This window comes from Barbus barbus, assembly GCF_936440315.1.
Source record: "Barbus barbus genome assembly, chromosome: 8".
NCBI lineage: Eukaryota > Metazoa > Chordata > Actinopteri > Cypriniformes > Cyprinidae > Barbus > Barbus barbus.
This window is the reverse complement of record NC_136736.1, coordinates 2,258,113-2,275,161: the sequence shown is the minus strand read 5'-3', so window position 1 is coordinate 2,275,161 and position 17,049 is coordinate 2,258,113. Positions and strand designations below refer to the sequence as shown.

The 17,049-nt window shown below is 36.1% G+C and overlaps 1 protein-coding gene across 1 annotated transcript in view; it reads right to left on the bottom strand.

Moving 5' to 3' along the window:
• Positions 1-8,294, bottom strand: part of LOC306874200 (polycystin-1-like) — a 91,980-nt gene extending 83,686 nt beyond the window's left edge. Inside the window, exon 1 of the mRNA XM_079424056.1 lies at positions 7,835-8,294. Within this exon, the coding sequence (XP_079280182.1) occupies positions 7,835-8,103 (269 nt within the window). The 5' untranslated portion in view covers positions 8,104-8,294. The remainder of the gene's footprint in view (positions 1-7,834) is intronic.
• Positions 8,295-17,049: the final 8,755 nt, after the last annotated feature.

Sequence of the window (17,049 nt, the reverse complement as noted above, 5' to 3'; positions counted from 1 at the left end):
TTTTGATTGCTTCCATTGTCCTCATTTGTAAGTCTCTTTGGATAAAAGCATCTGCTAAATGACTAAATGTAATGTAAATGTAACTAAAACTATAAAAAATCGATTTTGGTCATTTAAATAATGCTAAAATAAAATATTAACATTAAATGAAAAACTAAAAAGCAGAAATGTTGGCTTGGCAACTAACCGAAAATATGCAAATAAAATAAAATGAATTAACCAAATAAATATGCACAAAATTTACTAAAATGGTAATAAAATAAATTACAAAAGTACAAAATAAAATTACTAATAGTTAAACTAAAATGAAAACTGAAAATATAAAATCTATTATACTTTACACTGTACAGAAATGTAAAAAGAATAAATAATTTTCTGCTAATGTTATGGACATTTCCTTTAACACTACGCAATGAAGTACAACTATTCAGGTAAAACAGAGGTAAAACACCTTCATTGATACAAATTAATTAATCAAATTAATATAGTACATTGTACAGTTTTTTTACAGTGTAATTTATACTCAAATTTTCAACATTTCAAAAATGTTGAAAAATGAAGCATAACTTCCATAACAAATGACTTGCATAACCAGCTGCGTCTGGAACAAACATTAATTTTCATCAAAACTAAGACATCTAAACCTGATGACCCGGGGTGTGCAGGAGACCAACTCTAGCTCAGTGCTTTTCAAGTAAAACAGAGAAAATACCACCTGACTGTAATAAGACATTGAATAATACGTTTCTAATGATTCTGAATAAAGTTTTTAAGGTCAACCATAACTATTGCTCATACTCGGGGGTGAATGTCAATCTTTAAATTCTTAAACTCTTAATTTTTCCTAATAAAGATATAAATCATTTGAAAAAGTTTAATGAAGTCTGAAAATCATTGCTCTTTAGCGGTGTCGTTATTATTAACTAAATCTAAAATTATTCAAAATTGCTTTTGGTAACTGAAAAACATAAACACGTTGACTTGGAAATAAAAATAAGTTGAAGCACTAAAATGACTAAATAAAAATAAAGCTAAACATAAATATTAATAATAAAATAAATTATAAATACTATAATACACTTAATTAAAAAATTGCCTTGACAAATAAGGGAAATTAAATTAAATTAAAGCTATATAGAAATAAAAAAACATTGATAAAATAATAAAAATAATTCAAATATGCCACCTGATTGTAATATGAAAATAACAAAAGGTTTAGTTATAATCACTATTGCTCATATTTCCAAACCCCGTATTAAAATTCAGGCTGAATGTTGATTTTTAACTTCTTCAGCACATATTTTTAGATAAGAAAAGATTTTATTCTTTTACAAAAGTTCAATGGAGTCTACAGTCATTGCTCTTTTCCTTTTTATTGTTAGCTAAGTCTAAAACTATTAAAAATCATTTTTGGTAATTGAAATAAAGCCAAAATAAAATCCATTACAAATATTAGATGTTTGGCAACTGAATCATTTATTTCACGCATTAAATTACTAAAACTGAAATAAATTTGATTGTACTTGAAAAATTGATTGTAATATGAAAAATTGTGCTAAAAGGGTTTAGTTAATGTTCTAGTGTTTTTGAAGTAAATCATCACTATTGCTCAGAAGTATCAAACTGCTGGCTGATTGCCGATCTTTAACTTTTTGAGCACTTCTGTTCATCTAATAAAGATTTAAATCAGAGTGAAGTGGCAGAGACGGAATACTGCTCTTCGGTCCGTCTGTACTGTGTGTGTCTGTCTGTGCTTCTGTGTACGGTGATGTCATGATGTGAGACTGTCATGGCAACAAAATAAACCTCCCAGCGCATATGGTCAGTGAGTTCCAGCCCAGCCTGTGAAACACACGCACACACACAATCTCACGACTGCTCGGCGTGATTAAACCATCCTGAGAGAAGAAGAAAATACAGACAGCAGGAATTCAGACCTTCTTCCTTTCCACACAATATCTCCATTTTCAGACAGACGTGCAAACTTGGATAAAAAAAGACTCGCACAAAACATTAAAGACCACTACGGACAAATGTAGACCAGCACAGGCCAGTTAAACCACAGACCAGTGAAGACCACTATAGACCACTGAAAAAGACCTCCTTTTTTAAATTAATTTTATAAAAAAAATTAAATATATATATATTTTTTAAGATTTCAAGTCAAAAATATATTTTTTTTTAATTAATTTTTTTATATAAGTTTCATTTAACTAATTTATTATCAAAACAATTCTTAACATTTCTGGGGAAAATACAACCCGAATTCTGGAAATGTTGGGAAATTTTTAAAATTTGAATAAAATGAAAACTAAAAGACTTTCAAGTCACATGAGCCAAAATTGTATTCACAATAGAACATAGATAACATAACAAATGTTGAAACAGAGAACTTTTACACTTTTATCAACTAAATGAGCTCATTTCAAATTTGATGTCTGCTACAGGGCTCAAAAAAGTTGGCACGGGGGCAACAAAGGGCTGAAAAAGCAAGCAATTTCAAAAGATTCAGCTGGGAGAACATCTAAAAACTAATTAAGTTAATTGTCATCAGGTCTGTAACATGATTAGCCATAAAAGGGATTTCTTAGAGAGGCAGTTTCTCAGAAGTAAAGAGGGGCAGAGGCTCTCCAATCTGTGAAAAAGTGTGTAAAAAGATTGTGGAATACTTTAAAAACAACGTTCCTCAACGTCAAATTGCAAAGGCTTTGCAAATCTCATCATCTACAGTGCATAACATCACCAAAAGATTCAGTGAAACTGAAGAAATCTCTGTGTGTAAGGGAAAAGGCCGAAGACCTTTGTTGGATGCCCGTGGGGCCCTCAGACGACACTGCATCACTCATCGGCATGATTCTGTCATTGACATTACTAAATGGGCCCAGGAATACTTCCAGAAACCACTGTCGGTAAACACAATCCGCTGTGCCATCTGCAGATGCCAACTAAAGCTCTATCATGCAAAAAGGAAGCCATATGTGAACTGTGGGCCAAGACTCATTTAAAATGGACTGTTTCAAAGTGGAAAAGTAAGATGAGTACAAATTTGACATTCTTTTTGGAAATCACGGACGCCGTGCCCTCCGGGCTAAAGAGGAGGGAGACCTTCCAGCGCGTTATCAGCGTTCAGTTCAAAAGCCAGCATCTCTGATGGTATGGGGTGCATAAGTGCATACGGTATGGGTAGCTTGCATGTTTTGGAAGGCACTATGAATGTTGAGAGGTATATAAAGGTTTTAGAGCAACATATGCTCCTCTCCAGACAACGTCTATTTCAGGGAAGGCCTTGTGTATTTCAGCAGGACAATGCAAAACCACATACTGCAGCTATTATAACAGCATGGCTTTGTATTAGAAAGAGTCCGGGTGCTGAATTGGCCTGCCTGCAGTCCAGATCTTTCACCTATAGAGAACATTTGGCACATCATTAAACGAAAAATACATCAAAGACGACCACAAACTCTTGAGCAGCTGGAAACCTATATCAGGCAATAATGGGACCAAATTCTGACACCAAAACTCCAGAAACTCATAACCTCGATGCCCAGACGTCTTCAGACTATTTTGAAAAGAAGAAGAGATGCTACACCATGGTAAATATGCCCCCGTTCCAACTATTTTGAGACCTGTAGCAAGCATCAAATTTGAAATGAACTCATTTTGTGCATCAAATTGTACAATTTCTCAGTTTAAACATTTATGTTATCTATGTTCTATTGTGAGTAAAATATTGATATCATCAGCAAAACCAACAGCATCGTGAAGGACTCCACCCATCCCTCCCACAGTCTCTTCCAGCTCCTACCATCAGGAAGACGGTAGCGGAGCATCAGAGCCCGTTCCGCCAGACTGCTCAACAGCTTTTTCCCCCAGGCTGTGAGAGCCCTGAACTCAAACCACCCAGCCCCCCTGAAACCCCATGCAAACCCCTACCTCCTGAAACATGGACCACCCCCCACCCCAAACCTTACCACACCAAAGAAAAAAACTGTATGGAACTTTTTTGTGCAATTGGAAGTGTGCTACACACAGGTGAGTGGGCCTGTACAAACCACCTGTAGTAACACACTCTCCTCTATGTGCACTAGACACTTTACACACACTGCTGCGTGAACACAGTCCCACAAAAGGGTTTTGCGACTAGGTTCATGAGCACGTCACGTGACTTATTTTACATTTATTTTTTTAATTAATATAAAGTCATATATATTATAATGCAATTATATTATATTATATTTCTCCAACTAATTATAAAAATAATTAATATTCAGGGGTAAAATATCACTTAGATCAACAAAATACAAAATTTAAATAACTTTAATTGTGCTAGACATATTAAATAAATAAATCAACTTAAAAAGAAAGGTCAATGCAGACTATCAAAAGCCCGTGAAGGACCACGACAGACCAGAGGCCTGTTTCATTAAACAAGTTTACAAAATAAGGTTTATTTAATTTAGTACATCAGACTAACTGAAATAAACCTGGCTTATTTGGTGAACGACTGAGCAAGAAACATCACTGCATCTGAGGAAGACTTGAACAAGTCTCTGTTTTTGTTGTGCACTGCAGCTCTTCCCACAGATGAAGCTCCTTAAGCACAATTGCATCACTCCTGAGTCAGTGATGGTTCCTATAAACACGAGCGAAGTGAATCGAGTGAATCACCGCGTGAGCAGAAACAAAAGAGAAAGTGCAGCAGTCTGACGGTTCATTTACTGTAAACAACTCATTTACTGTGAACTGCTCACTTCAGTCAGCACCAGACACTTACACATTAAAATCGATTTCCAATACGCAATAACACAGCTTCTTATGAAACACGCTACTTTGGAAGTTTGGGAAGAAAGCCAGGTTCGATTTGCACTTCACACTCATCCAGTGTAAGTGTCCACAACTGGAGAAGGAAAAAGAGTGGAGAAACCTCCTAGGAATGGGAATGGGAGTTGATTGTGTTTTTTTCTCTGAAAGGGTGGAATGAAGGAGTGGATGGAAGGGAAAGCGGCGCTCCTGCGCGCAGCAGCTGTGAACTTGAGAGACGCGGCGCGCTGCCAGATAGATGCACCTCGCCAGCGTGTGTCAGCAACATGATGACAGGCTTTTACATTTAATTGCTGTTAACCAGACATCCTTTCATTCTCACAGCAATGAAAACTTTACCATCTATCTCGGTCTTAGAGACGCTTAAATATGAAAGATCACTGAGGGGCCGCACCGGCGCAACGAGAGAAAGGAAGCAAGGTCAAAACTCCTAAAGCTCTTAAAATGTTGTGTCTGTGTTCATCTCTGTGACCTACAACGACTGTCTCTGGAGATTTCAGTCTTAGAAACCCAAGACTCACTGACTTTATCCTTCTTTTTGAATTCCTCTAGACAGAAAAGACAGAGAAGCTCCAAAATGTTTGTAAAACTTCAGCTGCTTTGTGTTTATTAGATAAAAACTTTTTTGTTTCATCTTGGAATCATTTTTATTTGATTTTAATCAGCCTTTCTGTCTGTATCTTAAAATATCCACTTCAGAAATAATTTCTGCATATTTTTCTCCAATTTAGGAAATTGAAAATAACTTTTATAGACAGAGAAAACAGCATGAATTTAAGTTTTAAAACTGTGTAAAAAACAACAAAGCAAAAACTCCTTTAGCCATAAAGACATCTGCATTCATAAACATTCATAAATAATATTTACTGCTGCATTAGCACAACTTATTGCAATCTTAACGCATTGGAGTTAACAGGGGAGGCCGGGGCTGTAGTTGTCATAAACTGTATAAATCCTAGTAAGATTTCAAGTCAAATTCCAGTTGCACAAATGCTTGTTTCAATATCACCATTTCAATTTCACCATATTTGGCCCTCCTGTTTGTTCAATGAACTGTAACTTTTTTCCATAGGCAATAATGGTGGAAAAACCAATAACTTTTTAGCTTTGTGCCTACAGAAATTGCAGAAATAAACAGCCTGAGAAATATTCACTGGAGAACAACAACAAGCCCCCTAATGAAGAGCTTGTAAATGTGACCTATAGTGTTATTTTACAACAGTTGTCTGATGAAAGATTTCCGTCTTGAAGTTTATGCCCTAAAAAACGAGCCACAAACTCTTCATGCATCTGCTGGTACACAAGCTGTGTGCGTGGGTTAAATCAGGCATAAACTTATGCAGCTATTTGGACCTTCTCCTGGGTTGAGATGTGTCTTTCTCCACTTAGAGAAAGCTAAAGTACCACTTTTTGACTGTTTTTACAGACTGAGATGAAGACAGCACCATATGAGTTCAGTTGGGCAATGAGCTATAGTAATAAGAATGGACTGATTCGGTAGTTTTGCAGGTCAAAAATGTCTAGGTGGTGCAACTGCATTTAAAAAAGAGAGGGGGGGGGGGGGGCTCATGAAAAGGCTGAAGTTTTGGGAAAACACAAGCACTGCAGCAATTGTTTTAGAACAAAAAATGATTGAAAATTGAAATTATATGAAATTTAAAATAGTAACATTTGGCCAACAAACGTTTGGACACCAAAACAAAGTCAGTGTAGAGTTACCCATATGCAGAAAGCCAATTTCTTGTCATGTGACAAAACCACAAAATAGATGGTTTTTATCTCACATAACCTTCATCATGACTAAAATATCATAATACTAAAACACATTTTTACTAGATGGTTACACCAGTTGACATTTAGATTCACTGCATCTGAATGTTTGTAGAATACAAACCAAATTGTGTGTTTTCAAAAATGTAGACTATTAAAAACCACATACTTGGCACTTGTGCTTTAAACCAGACTTGGGTAGAGTGGGGTAAAACGCCAAAACCAAAATAACCACTAGATAAAGTCAAGACAAGTTTTTATCGTAAATATGGACTACGTTGACAAGAGTGATGTAGAAGTATTCACCATGAAGCTTACACTGGTGATGCACTGGAGAGAAAACGGATTTCACAGTAAAACATCTCATTTTCTGTAGTAAGAAAAAAAGTGTTTTAAAGCTTGTTGTTTTGTAGAACATCACAGTAATATATGATCTGAGAACAGTAGGGCCTGTAGATAGGGAGTATGTGTTAAGAAAAATATATTTTTTTTCTCAAACATGCTTTGTGGGGTAAAACACCCCTAGGAACATGGCTTCATTACTGTAGTTATATACTCTGTTCTGAATGTCAAATTCTTAGTTTTTCCATCAAATGTATTCAGTAGTCAACATCTGAAGTGGATCAAAACCTTTCATTAAAGTCGTCCTAAAATATAAAACCAAAATGCGTTGTTGTCTTAGGACAACTTTGAATTTTTTTTTTTTTTTTGATCCACTTCAAATGTTGACTACTGTAGTTGGTTGAATAAAAATATTTGGACTTTATGTTTAAAAATTACCTCAAGTTAGCATCAGCTAACAACATTTTTCAAATAGGCTATTATAATTTTGTAATTCATAATTATTAATGATATTCTTTTTAATTTATGCTAAAACCTGTGAATGCAGGGGGGCATTTTACCCCACTTGGTACAAATTCTAATCATATTAAACTTCTGGACATTTTCATATTTGGTTCATAATTTATGCCATTGTCACTAAAACTATTATAACTTTTTTGAACACATTCAACTTTTGTTCCACAGAAGAAAAAAAATTACACCGTCCTTAAGGGGGGCGTTTTCACCCCACTCTACCCTTCTATTTTTCCCCATCCCAGACATCCTCAGTTATGACTGATTGACACATAAACAGTGGCAGTCTGAAGCATTACACCAGCCAACATTCTTCACCCGTCTCCTCAACCAGATCACAACAAACACCCGCATCATTGCCCACAAACCCGATCGGCGGGTCACTTACAGAGTGTGCGTGTCGGTCGGTAGGTCTGACGCCGCTGGGGCCTGATCCAGTCCGATGCTGGAACAATTAACCACGCACGAGTTTTGCGGTGCCACCGCCGTACATGAGCAGTTACCCGGACACGGGCTGCAGGCTCTCCCGTCTGCCGCGACGCCCGAGCGCGCCTCCAGGCAGCAGAGCGCAAAGAGCAGACTGGAAAATAATCCAAATTTTGGGAGACAGACGCCATGTTTTCGCTTAAACACAATCTGTCCATTTCTACAAGGCATAGCTCACTCGCATCTCATCGCCCCTTCTGTTGGTGAAGTTTTCCTCGGGGCGCGGGGAGGAAAGTTCACTCTTTTCCCAGTTTTTCCATAAGAGAAACGGCGTAGAAAGCGTCGCAAATCGCGTTTTCCCCCAAGTTCGCTGACGTCCCCCCTCTATTCATCCGTTAACGGAACTGGATTCACTTCTTCTCCAGAGGAGGGGAAAAAACTCTGGATTCTGCTCTGCAAGAAGTTCCTGAAGAACTTCCTCCCGTTCTCCCATCCTGCAGTGCCGCTGCTCTCCACTGGATGAGGCTTCGTCTACACAACACAAGCTACTTTTTATTAGGCTTCAACCCAATATATTGCCACAGCTAGATGTTTTAGACTTGATCTTTGACTTCATTTAACTATGGCTCAACTTCTACTATGCGGCCCATTTTACTGTACATATGCAGAGACCACACGCACACATAAATGTATATACGCATATATATACATATATATTGTCCATTAGTCTTCTGTAATATTTTATTCTTTGCAATAAAGACAGTTTCTTAATGACATCATCATCCAGGAAGTGCCTCTTTTTTGATGAGAGAACAAAGAGCATAAACATCATTTTAATTTGTATAAAGTGTAATTTTAGAGCTGCCAATGTTAGTAGTCTACACACCAAATTTGTTCACTAATTTTAATATTTTGTTCTGCTTCCTAAAGACTGATTAGAACATTAATTTCTGTTATTTCATATATATATATACACTTTTTTATTATAATTGGTTATTTTCCTTTTAAGGAAAGACATTGCTAATCTCACACTGTCTCTCACTGTCTCTCTCATTGGGGCCCAAATGTAAATATTTTGCAGATCATAATTGAACAGTTTGTAGTATAATGCCAATGTAAAAGCCAATTAGGCCTATTCAATTTTGGAAACAATTGTTTTATTTAGTTTATTTACTTAAGTTAATATTTTAAGACATTTAAACACCTTTAGTATTTTCTTCACACAGTATAGGATGGGTTTTTAAAGATATATAGCTTCCTTTATATTTAGCATTAAAAAAGTTTGAAAACCCTCACCCTAAAACATTCTGTCTGATTAAATTACAGGAATCAGTATGATAATATCAACATTTCAAAAGATTGTTAGAAAATATCAAAATGAAAATGACGTCCTCTTTGAACAATGCTAACTTTATCTCCATATTTACATTTTGTTAATTTTCTTGCCGCTGTATAAATAATCAAGTCATAATTAATAAAGTTTAAGTATCTGAGCTTTATCAGAGCATTTCTGAGAGTCTGATATTTCCTTTTATAGGAATACTCTTTAAAATGACAACACAAGCATCCACTTGATTGGCTCTATGACTCTCTCTGCTCTCCACCTGTAGCTGGTGTGTGGTGGCTGCCGTCGCATCATCCAAGTGGATGCTGCATACTGCTGGTGGTTGAGGAGAGACCCCCCCCCCCCCCCCCACATGATTGTAAAGTGCTTTGGGTGTACAGCAATACACAATAAAGCGCTATATAAATGCATGATTCATTCATCATTCATTCATATTAATTTTTTAAAGAAGGTTCAGAAGGTAGTGCAGAAATGATCCTGAAATAACTCTGCAGCCATGAATAAACTATAGGCTTTATTCCTTATCTTTTCCTCAGAGAAATCTACCAGATATGGCTAATTCATCATTCATGCTCATTATTTTGCACTAACCAGAGCAAATTGGATCTTTGGCAGAACGTGGATGAATTATTCAGGTCTTGATGGGGTATGTTGTGCGTTTAAACTCTAGGGGGAGCCGTAGAAGAAGTCTCAGATCTTCATATGTATTAGTGCTGTATGGACTGGAACAGAACCCAAGTAGAGCCCTGCACGGGCCTCAAATTTAGGCCTGAGTCCGACCTGAGGCCCCCTTCTCCCAAATTAGCTTATACTACTGTTTCAGCTATTAAAATTATATTTTGTTTCGGTTTTTTATTAAGTAATTTTTTTGTTTGTTAAATGAGTTTTTGTTTTTTTAAGTAACGACCAAGGGGCCAGCAGCAGACTGATCATAGCCTATGTTTGACCAATTTAGCCTTCTCAAAACATCACAACTTGCCTAAAATAAAATATAAATATAAAACAGTTAAAGCATATAACAATGTTTAAACATTAAACCTAGATAAATGTGTGCTGTATCCAATAGTTTGAGTAGAGAGTAGAAGCTAAAGCACGCTTTGAAGGACATGAAGTCGCCAACAGTCTCGAAACAGATTATATTGAAACTATTTTTGATCAAACCAATATTACAGGTGAACAAAGAATCGTTAAGTTCAGTGATTTTAAAGGGTCATGAACTGAGAAATCATTTAACATATAAGAGGTCATTGCACTATAACCCTGTAAGTTTCAGAACTCAAAACTTTCTTGTTAGTCTAAAAACAGCTTACATTGAAGCCAGTCTGCTAAAACGACGTTCTACTCTATGATGTAATAGTGTGGCTAAGCACAGCCTCCTCAGAAGATCAACACCTGCTTCTATATCGCTGCCTGTTTAGCCCCATTCACCGATTTGCGCATGTAGTGTAAACGAGAGGCGAGCGTGAAAAACAGTATTTGCCTTCCTTCTGATCCCAACGGTAAGAGTGGATGAACTTTATTTTTTAATGAAGATCCAGACCCTTTGTTCACTTAATTTTACCTCGGATTCATTACAAAAAGACATAATTCAACACAGGATTTTCAGGAAGATTGAAACTAAAAGACGATGTTGTGCCGAATATATTTGATGCGACATGCAACACACAAGTGTGAGTAACTGTCACGTGGTCACTATTGCTTTGTCTGTTAAACAGATCTTTTGATATGTAATATTGATATATTTTTGACCTAAATCACAGCAGCGTCCATCTGTCACCATTATTTATATATTTTACAATGCAGATTGTGTGATCTGTGAAGGATGTAGACTGTCAAATACTGTTCACAACTGTTTGCTAATCAGTGGGCGTTTACTTCCGAGTCTACAATCCACTATGTCTATTCAAACAGAGCGTTCAGATGAGGGGTGTTTAAACAGGACAGAAAATCAATGGTGTGTTTAGGCAGCACGCACCCCACACATTAGCATGGAGCCCTGTGGTCCAGGGGGACCCCCAGGAACGCAATTTCTACAGAAGGGGATGGGAATCAATTGCGAAATTCACCAAGAGGGACGATTTCTAACGATATCTCCCCCTGGGACCACTGGTTTTGTTGAGGCTGACATGTAGAATCCATCTGGTCCAGCGTACAGGACCAGAATAGGGCCAGCTATGGTCATACAGGTGGCTGAGATATGGATATGTCATGGCCCTTTTATGGCCCATATTTTGCCAGGTTTAGTTCACCTGTGGATCAGGCTCAGTTTTGGGCTTTCTGGTTAAAGACTGGTGTTGATATGGTTTACTTAAGGTTGTGTTTTGGTTCCAATGTTACATTTTGATCTGGTAATTAACTTGGCTGAGACTGGAATCCAGACCTGGTCCACACTAGGACCGTGATTCATTGAAGTATGTGGGCCAAGCAAAAGCTGGTTGTGTGGGCCGGAGCTAGGCCAGAGAAAAATTTATATGTGGGTTTGAGCTGGTCCTGAGCAGGAGCTAGTTGCTTAGGACCGGTTTAGGACCAGCACATAACCAGCTTAAACCAGCTCAGGACCAGATTAAACCAGCTGCCATGCTTCAAAACATACCGAACCAGCATATATGCTGTTTTTTTCAACAGGGATCAGACCCCCCTCTAAACCCTAAACATCAGCCTATTCATTTCTGCCAAGAATTTATCAGAGAAAATCGTCTGTATCAGTTCTCATCTTTATAATTCACTGATTTGGGATCATCAGCACAAAGCCGTCACTTACCTCGGGTCAGGTGAACTCGGTAAAGTGGGATGAAAGTTGCCAAGGAGTGGGTTATGATCTGCGATGTATGTGAGAGCTGCAGTGGTTTCATATTTTCACCAGGAGAAATTTCACATCAAATTGGCACTACTTGCTGTTTCTTTGAAAGCATTGGTCTGTATTGAAAGCACTGGCATTCATTTGAAATTTCAAAACTTTGAGTTTGGAGCAGAAAACTCATATTAGATCTGACAAAACGCTTCGAAATGGAAAGTCACGCTTCTTTATTTCTGCTCTCAGGCACCCAAATTACTGCTCCAAATGTGATTAAAATTGCACTGGTGAGTGAATAAGGAAGTTACTCGCTATTAGACTGGAACATTATCAGAAACCGCAACATAATATACTGATTAAATGTTTTTTTATGTGCTGTAAGTTGCATTAGAGATATTTGAGTGTCATGAACCAGCTCTTGACTTACATAATTAAAGATTCTAATACCTACTATAATGTTATTTTGGTAAGATATAAATACTAGCTTTTGTTAATAATTTGAATTAGATTTTTTTATGTCTTCTGTTACTACTTCGAATTAAATGAAAATGAGAAATGTTGCCTTGGCAACTTGCTGAAATCAGATAAGTTTACTTTAATTTTGTTCAGCTGATAATTATTTTATTTCATTTTATTTAAATATTTTTTTATGGTTTTAATTAGAATTTTTATTAAATTATTTAATAAAAAATAAAATAATACAACAAAATAATATGAATATTATAATTATTATTATATATTAAATTATTATTAAATAATTTGTGACAGGTGCCTAGTGACCTTGTGACTGTATATAATGCAAGGGTGACAAAATAACCATTGCCATATGACAAAAATAAAAAGAATAAAAATGAATAAATAAAGAATTAAATAAATAAATGTATAAAAATAAAAAGTAAAACAATGCAATAATAAAATAACATATAAAAACAATATAATTTATATACTGTATATTAAATTAGCAAGGGTGACAAAATGACCATTGCCATATGAAATAAATAAATAAATTTTATCACATTTAATAATTTATTTAATAAAAAGTAAATGCGTATAATAACCAAAATCAAATAAATAACGATAATATAAAACACAATTTAACAGACTGTAAAAACATTTATTTTTAATAATATTTATTCAATATTTTGGCTATACATATAGCTGGAAGTTTAGAAGCAAAGTGTGTTCAGCATGTTCTCTGTTTGCTAATTCATATTCTTGCTGCTCAGATTAATTTGTATATTTATATGCTAAAAGTGACATTGCGCATATAAATATTTGGACGCTTAAGTCACACTTAAAAACAAAACATCAAAGCGATCCAAGAATTTAAGTGGCATCTTCAGTAGAATTCAATCTGCAGCTGCATCAAAGTTTTATTGAATATATTTCAGCACAGATTAGATTGGGTTTTTCTGACTATAATATTTCATTTGTAAATATCTTGCCTGGAGCTGCCCAAGCTGTCCATATCAATTAATTTGTTCATTTACGTTCTTTTCTGATCATACCACTGTGTCCTCTAACTGCATTTATTAGCACTTGAGAACATTACAGCAGCGGCCCTCTAAGGATAAATGTCTTGAGATCAAACCTCAAAGCAGCGATATAAAAGCAGTCCTAATGTAATTTCACTGCTTAGACTGAGGTGAAATCACACAATATTGGTAGGAAGATGTGCACATGCTGGTTGATTAAATTTGATCTGTTATGAAAATCTGGTGGCCTTTTATTGCCAGTAGAAGAACAAATAGCAATCTGGGAGTCATAATAACCTGTATTGAATCTCCTTCCTCTGTCCAAATGCAGGTAAACTATATTAACCCCCCATAACTGCATCATCTCCATAGTGACACTAACCAAGCACAAAATCCAATGACACACAGACATCGTATGAGTTATAGTTATGAATCCCAAAGCTTGAATATTGTACTCCTCAGAAACAGTCGTGCATGTGTTAGGAAAATGATATTCTAATTTCTTGCAGTGAATGTTTTTGCAGTGAATTCAGTTGTGACAGTGATAAAACCTCACTTCGGCCTGTTCTTATGTCTGCAGATGGGGAAATTTTCCATGCTAACTGCAATGTAAGTGAATTAGACTGGCGGAGAAGCAGAGAGAGATCAACACTAATTTTGTGGAAGATACCAACATACACTCAACACTCCAAAACTCAATATATGTGTACAGATAGTATTATGTTCTTCATAACTCTGTGCTAAACATGATTTACAGCAGCAGAAACACCTGCGATCCCCACAGAGCCCCTCATTAACCCTGTATCTGCTGTCCTCTGCCTTGACCTATCTGCTTAATAATTTATATACTGAATATAACTGCCATGGAAACAAGAAAAAAAGGATCTGTTAGAAATATAAAATAGATTCAGTGTGGGTTTTGGCCAGTAGGGGAGGCTATCAGCAGTCAAAAAGGGTTTGAAGGGTATTTGTGATGTTTCTACTAGTCGTTTCTGAATGCAGATCTATATTTGTCTTAGTGACTTTGTTCAACATGACAAAAAACTAAACACTGTGCACAAACCCAGTGATGGTTATCACTGAAACAGAATGCGGTCTGTCAGAGCCGTCAAGGAAACACTGAGGGAAGCTGTAGATTTGCAGGAACACACGTGGATTCTAGTTAATCAATATCTGTAATTATCCTGCTGTGTATTTGTCAAGTTCAAAGCTGCCTTGCGCATGAATGAACTCGACTTCAATTAAACTCTGGTGTGTGTGTGTTTTCTGGATCTTTGTGATTTTCTCAGCAGCAAACACCCCAACTGTCTTAGCATTGAGTATTTGTTAACAGAGAAATTGATATATTTTTTTTTTTTTAAGTTTGATGTTATCAACCAGGAGTACCAGAAAGCATGTTAACATTCAAATAACATTCAAAGATATAAGATTTATTTTGATATTTTGTTTGAATATAAATGTGTATCCATGCATTTATGCACATTAAAGATTATATGTAAGTGTTATGCACAAACTATGGCCATAACCATGTATGTACAGTAATACTGTAAGGAACAACTTCTTCAGTTATGTATGTATGTAGCATATTCCCAAACATACTGCAACCGCCATTATGTTATTGTCATTTGTCCTTTGATGTACTGACAACAAAAGACAAAATATTTTACTTAAACATTAAAACTTAAAAATCATACATACCACATACTTCTCATCTGGCTTTCTTTTTGCATACTATATTTAAGGGAAGTATGCATATTATTCGCGAAATGCTGACCTCTGAAAATGTCAACAATCTCAGTCGTACAAAATGATTGACAGGCATAAAGAGTTTTGGATTGGGCTGGAGAGATATTTCTTACAAAATGTCTTAATTCAGGGATATCTGTCAGGTAGTATGAATATTTTGTACTAGGTACTTAAAATAATTAATTTTCCCCAGTAATGCCGTGATGAAAGACACCATCTGTTTCTGTGCAATTAACACCTAGAACGGTGTGTTCTGTGTACCTCAACTCCGCGCGCGCCTCAAAGCTCTTTTGTTTTATCTGTTTGCTGCTTAATTATGGCAAAATCAACCAGCTGTAGGTGAGATATGAGTACAGCAACTCTCAGCTTCCCGCTGAGAAGTGAATTATGCAATGAGGTGCCGCCGTCAAACCGCCTCAGTACAGATGTCATGTGTGAAGGGAGACACCTGTGAACCGTACGCCTCATCTTTGTCTCGCACCTTCTTCTTAAAAGTTACTGTAAGCTTGTTAAAGGCACATCTACCTCCAGGTCATGTGAGGAATCAGAATTTTCTCAGGTCTCCGTGTGGGTCGCGCCACTCATTTTAATGGATAAAGCTGCTAAGGTCCATATTGGGGGTGCTATGTTGTTGGCACTCTTGAAAGATGGATAAAGGGGCGAATTTCACAAAGCCTGTCAAATAAAGGTCAAAAATTTGCATTTTTTGCTATTTTTAAGATTTCCTGCATTTTGACATTGTTCTTCATAATGTGAATCATTGAAAGTAATGGAAAAGTTTGCCACTAAAGTAAAAGTCTGAACACATTACAGTAATGAACATTTGGAACAAAACTGTGATTAATTGCCATAAACATATTGCCACAATACCAAAAACCAAATGGTCGCAAAAATAAGACCAAATTATCCATATTTGAATGAAAGCGAAATTTTGTGTTTACAGTCCCAAGTTGGTGGTCTCAACAAATTATAAATGTCTTTGTTGTTTCTCCTTAAATTATCCTATCCCTAAAGGAATTTCACAGAATAATAGTGTTCATTCTGTTTGTTTATTATGAAATGTTGCATCATAAACCTTGCTTTATTCACCTTATTCTTCCCATAATGGACGCTGCCATTTGTAAAATTTTGTAAAAATACAGCTATTTTTAGCTGTACAAAACAGCTCGTTTTGCTGCTTGATATTGCAAATTGGTGTGTCTTACCATATTATTTCAATGTATTATCTTAATTATTAACACACTGGTTTGTGGTGCAAACAGTATTACCGTTTACTGCACGTTGTAATTCTTCTCCTTATTTCCCTATAGTGGCTAATCAACCAGTTATTTCGCTTTGAAGAATAAAGTGGATAAAGCTAAATTTAGGATAAGTACCATTAACCCAATTTTACCATGACCAAGCACCAAGGGATCACTTTTTGAAAATAAGTACATTTCCTACAGAAAAACAAAAACACGCTACAGTTAATGCTGTACTGTGTCAAAACAGTACCGTAAAAGTAGTCCATAAACTTATACTCACCATTACAAGTCTTCTAATAAGCTTATAAGGAAGAAACAAAAGATTAAATGTTCACATAAATCTTCCGTTATGCTCTGCCAGAGCTGTCTCGAGACTAACGGCTCTGGTTCAAACTAAAGTTTCACCCGCGAACTTTCTTAACGTTCTGAGCCATATAAGGTAAAAAGGGAGGAGTTTAAACTGCACATAAACTTTATTGGCTCTGTTGCATGTGGAATTTGAATATGCAAAAACTATAATTAGAACTCGCCTTCCTTCAAACTCCATATAATTGGCAGCATAAGATATTATTC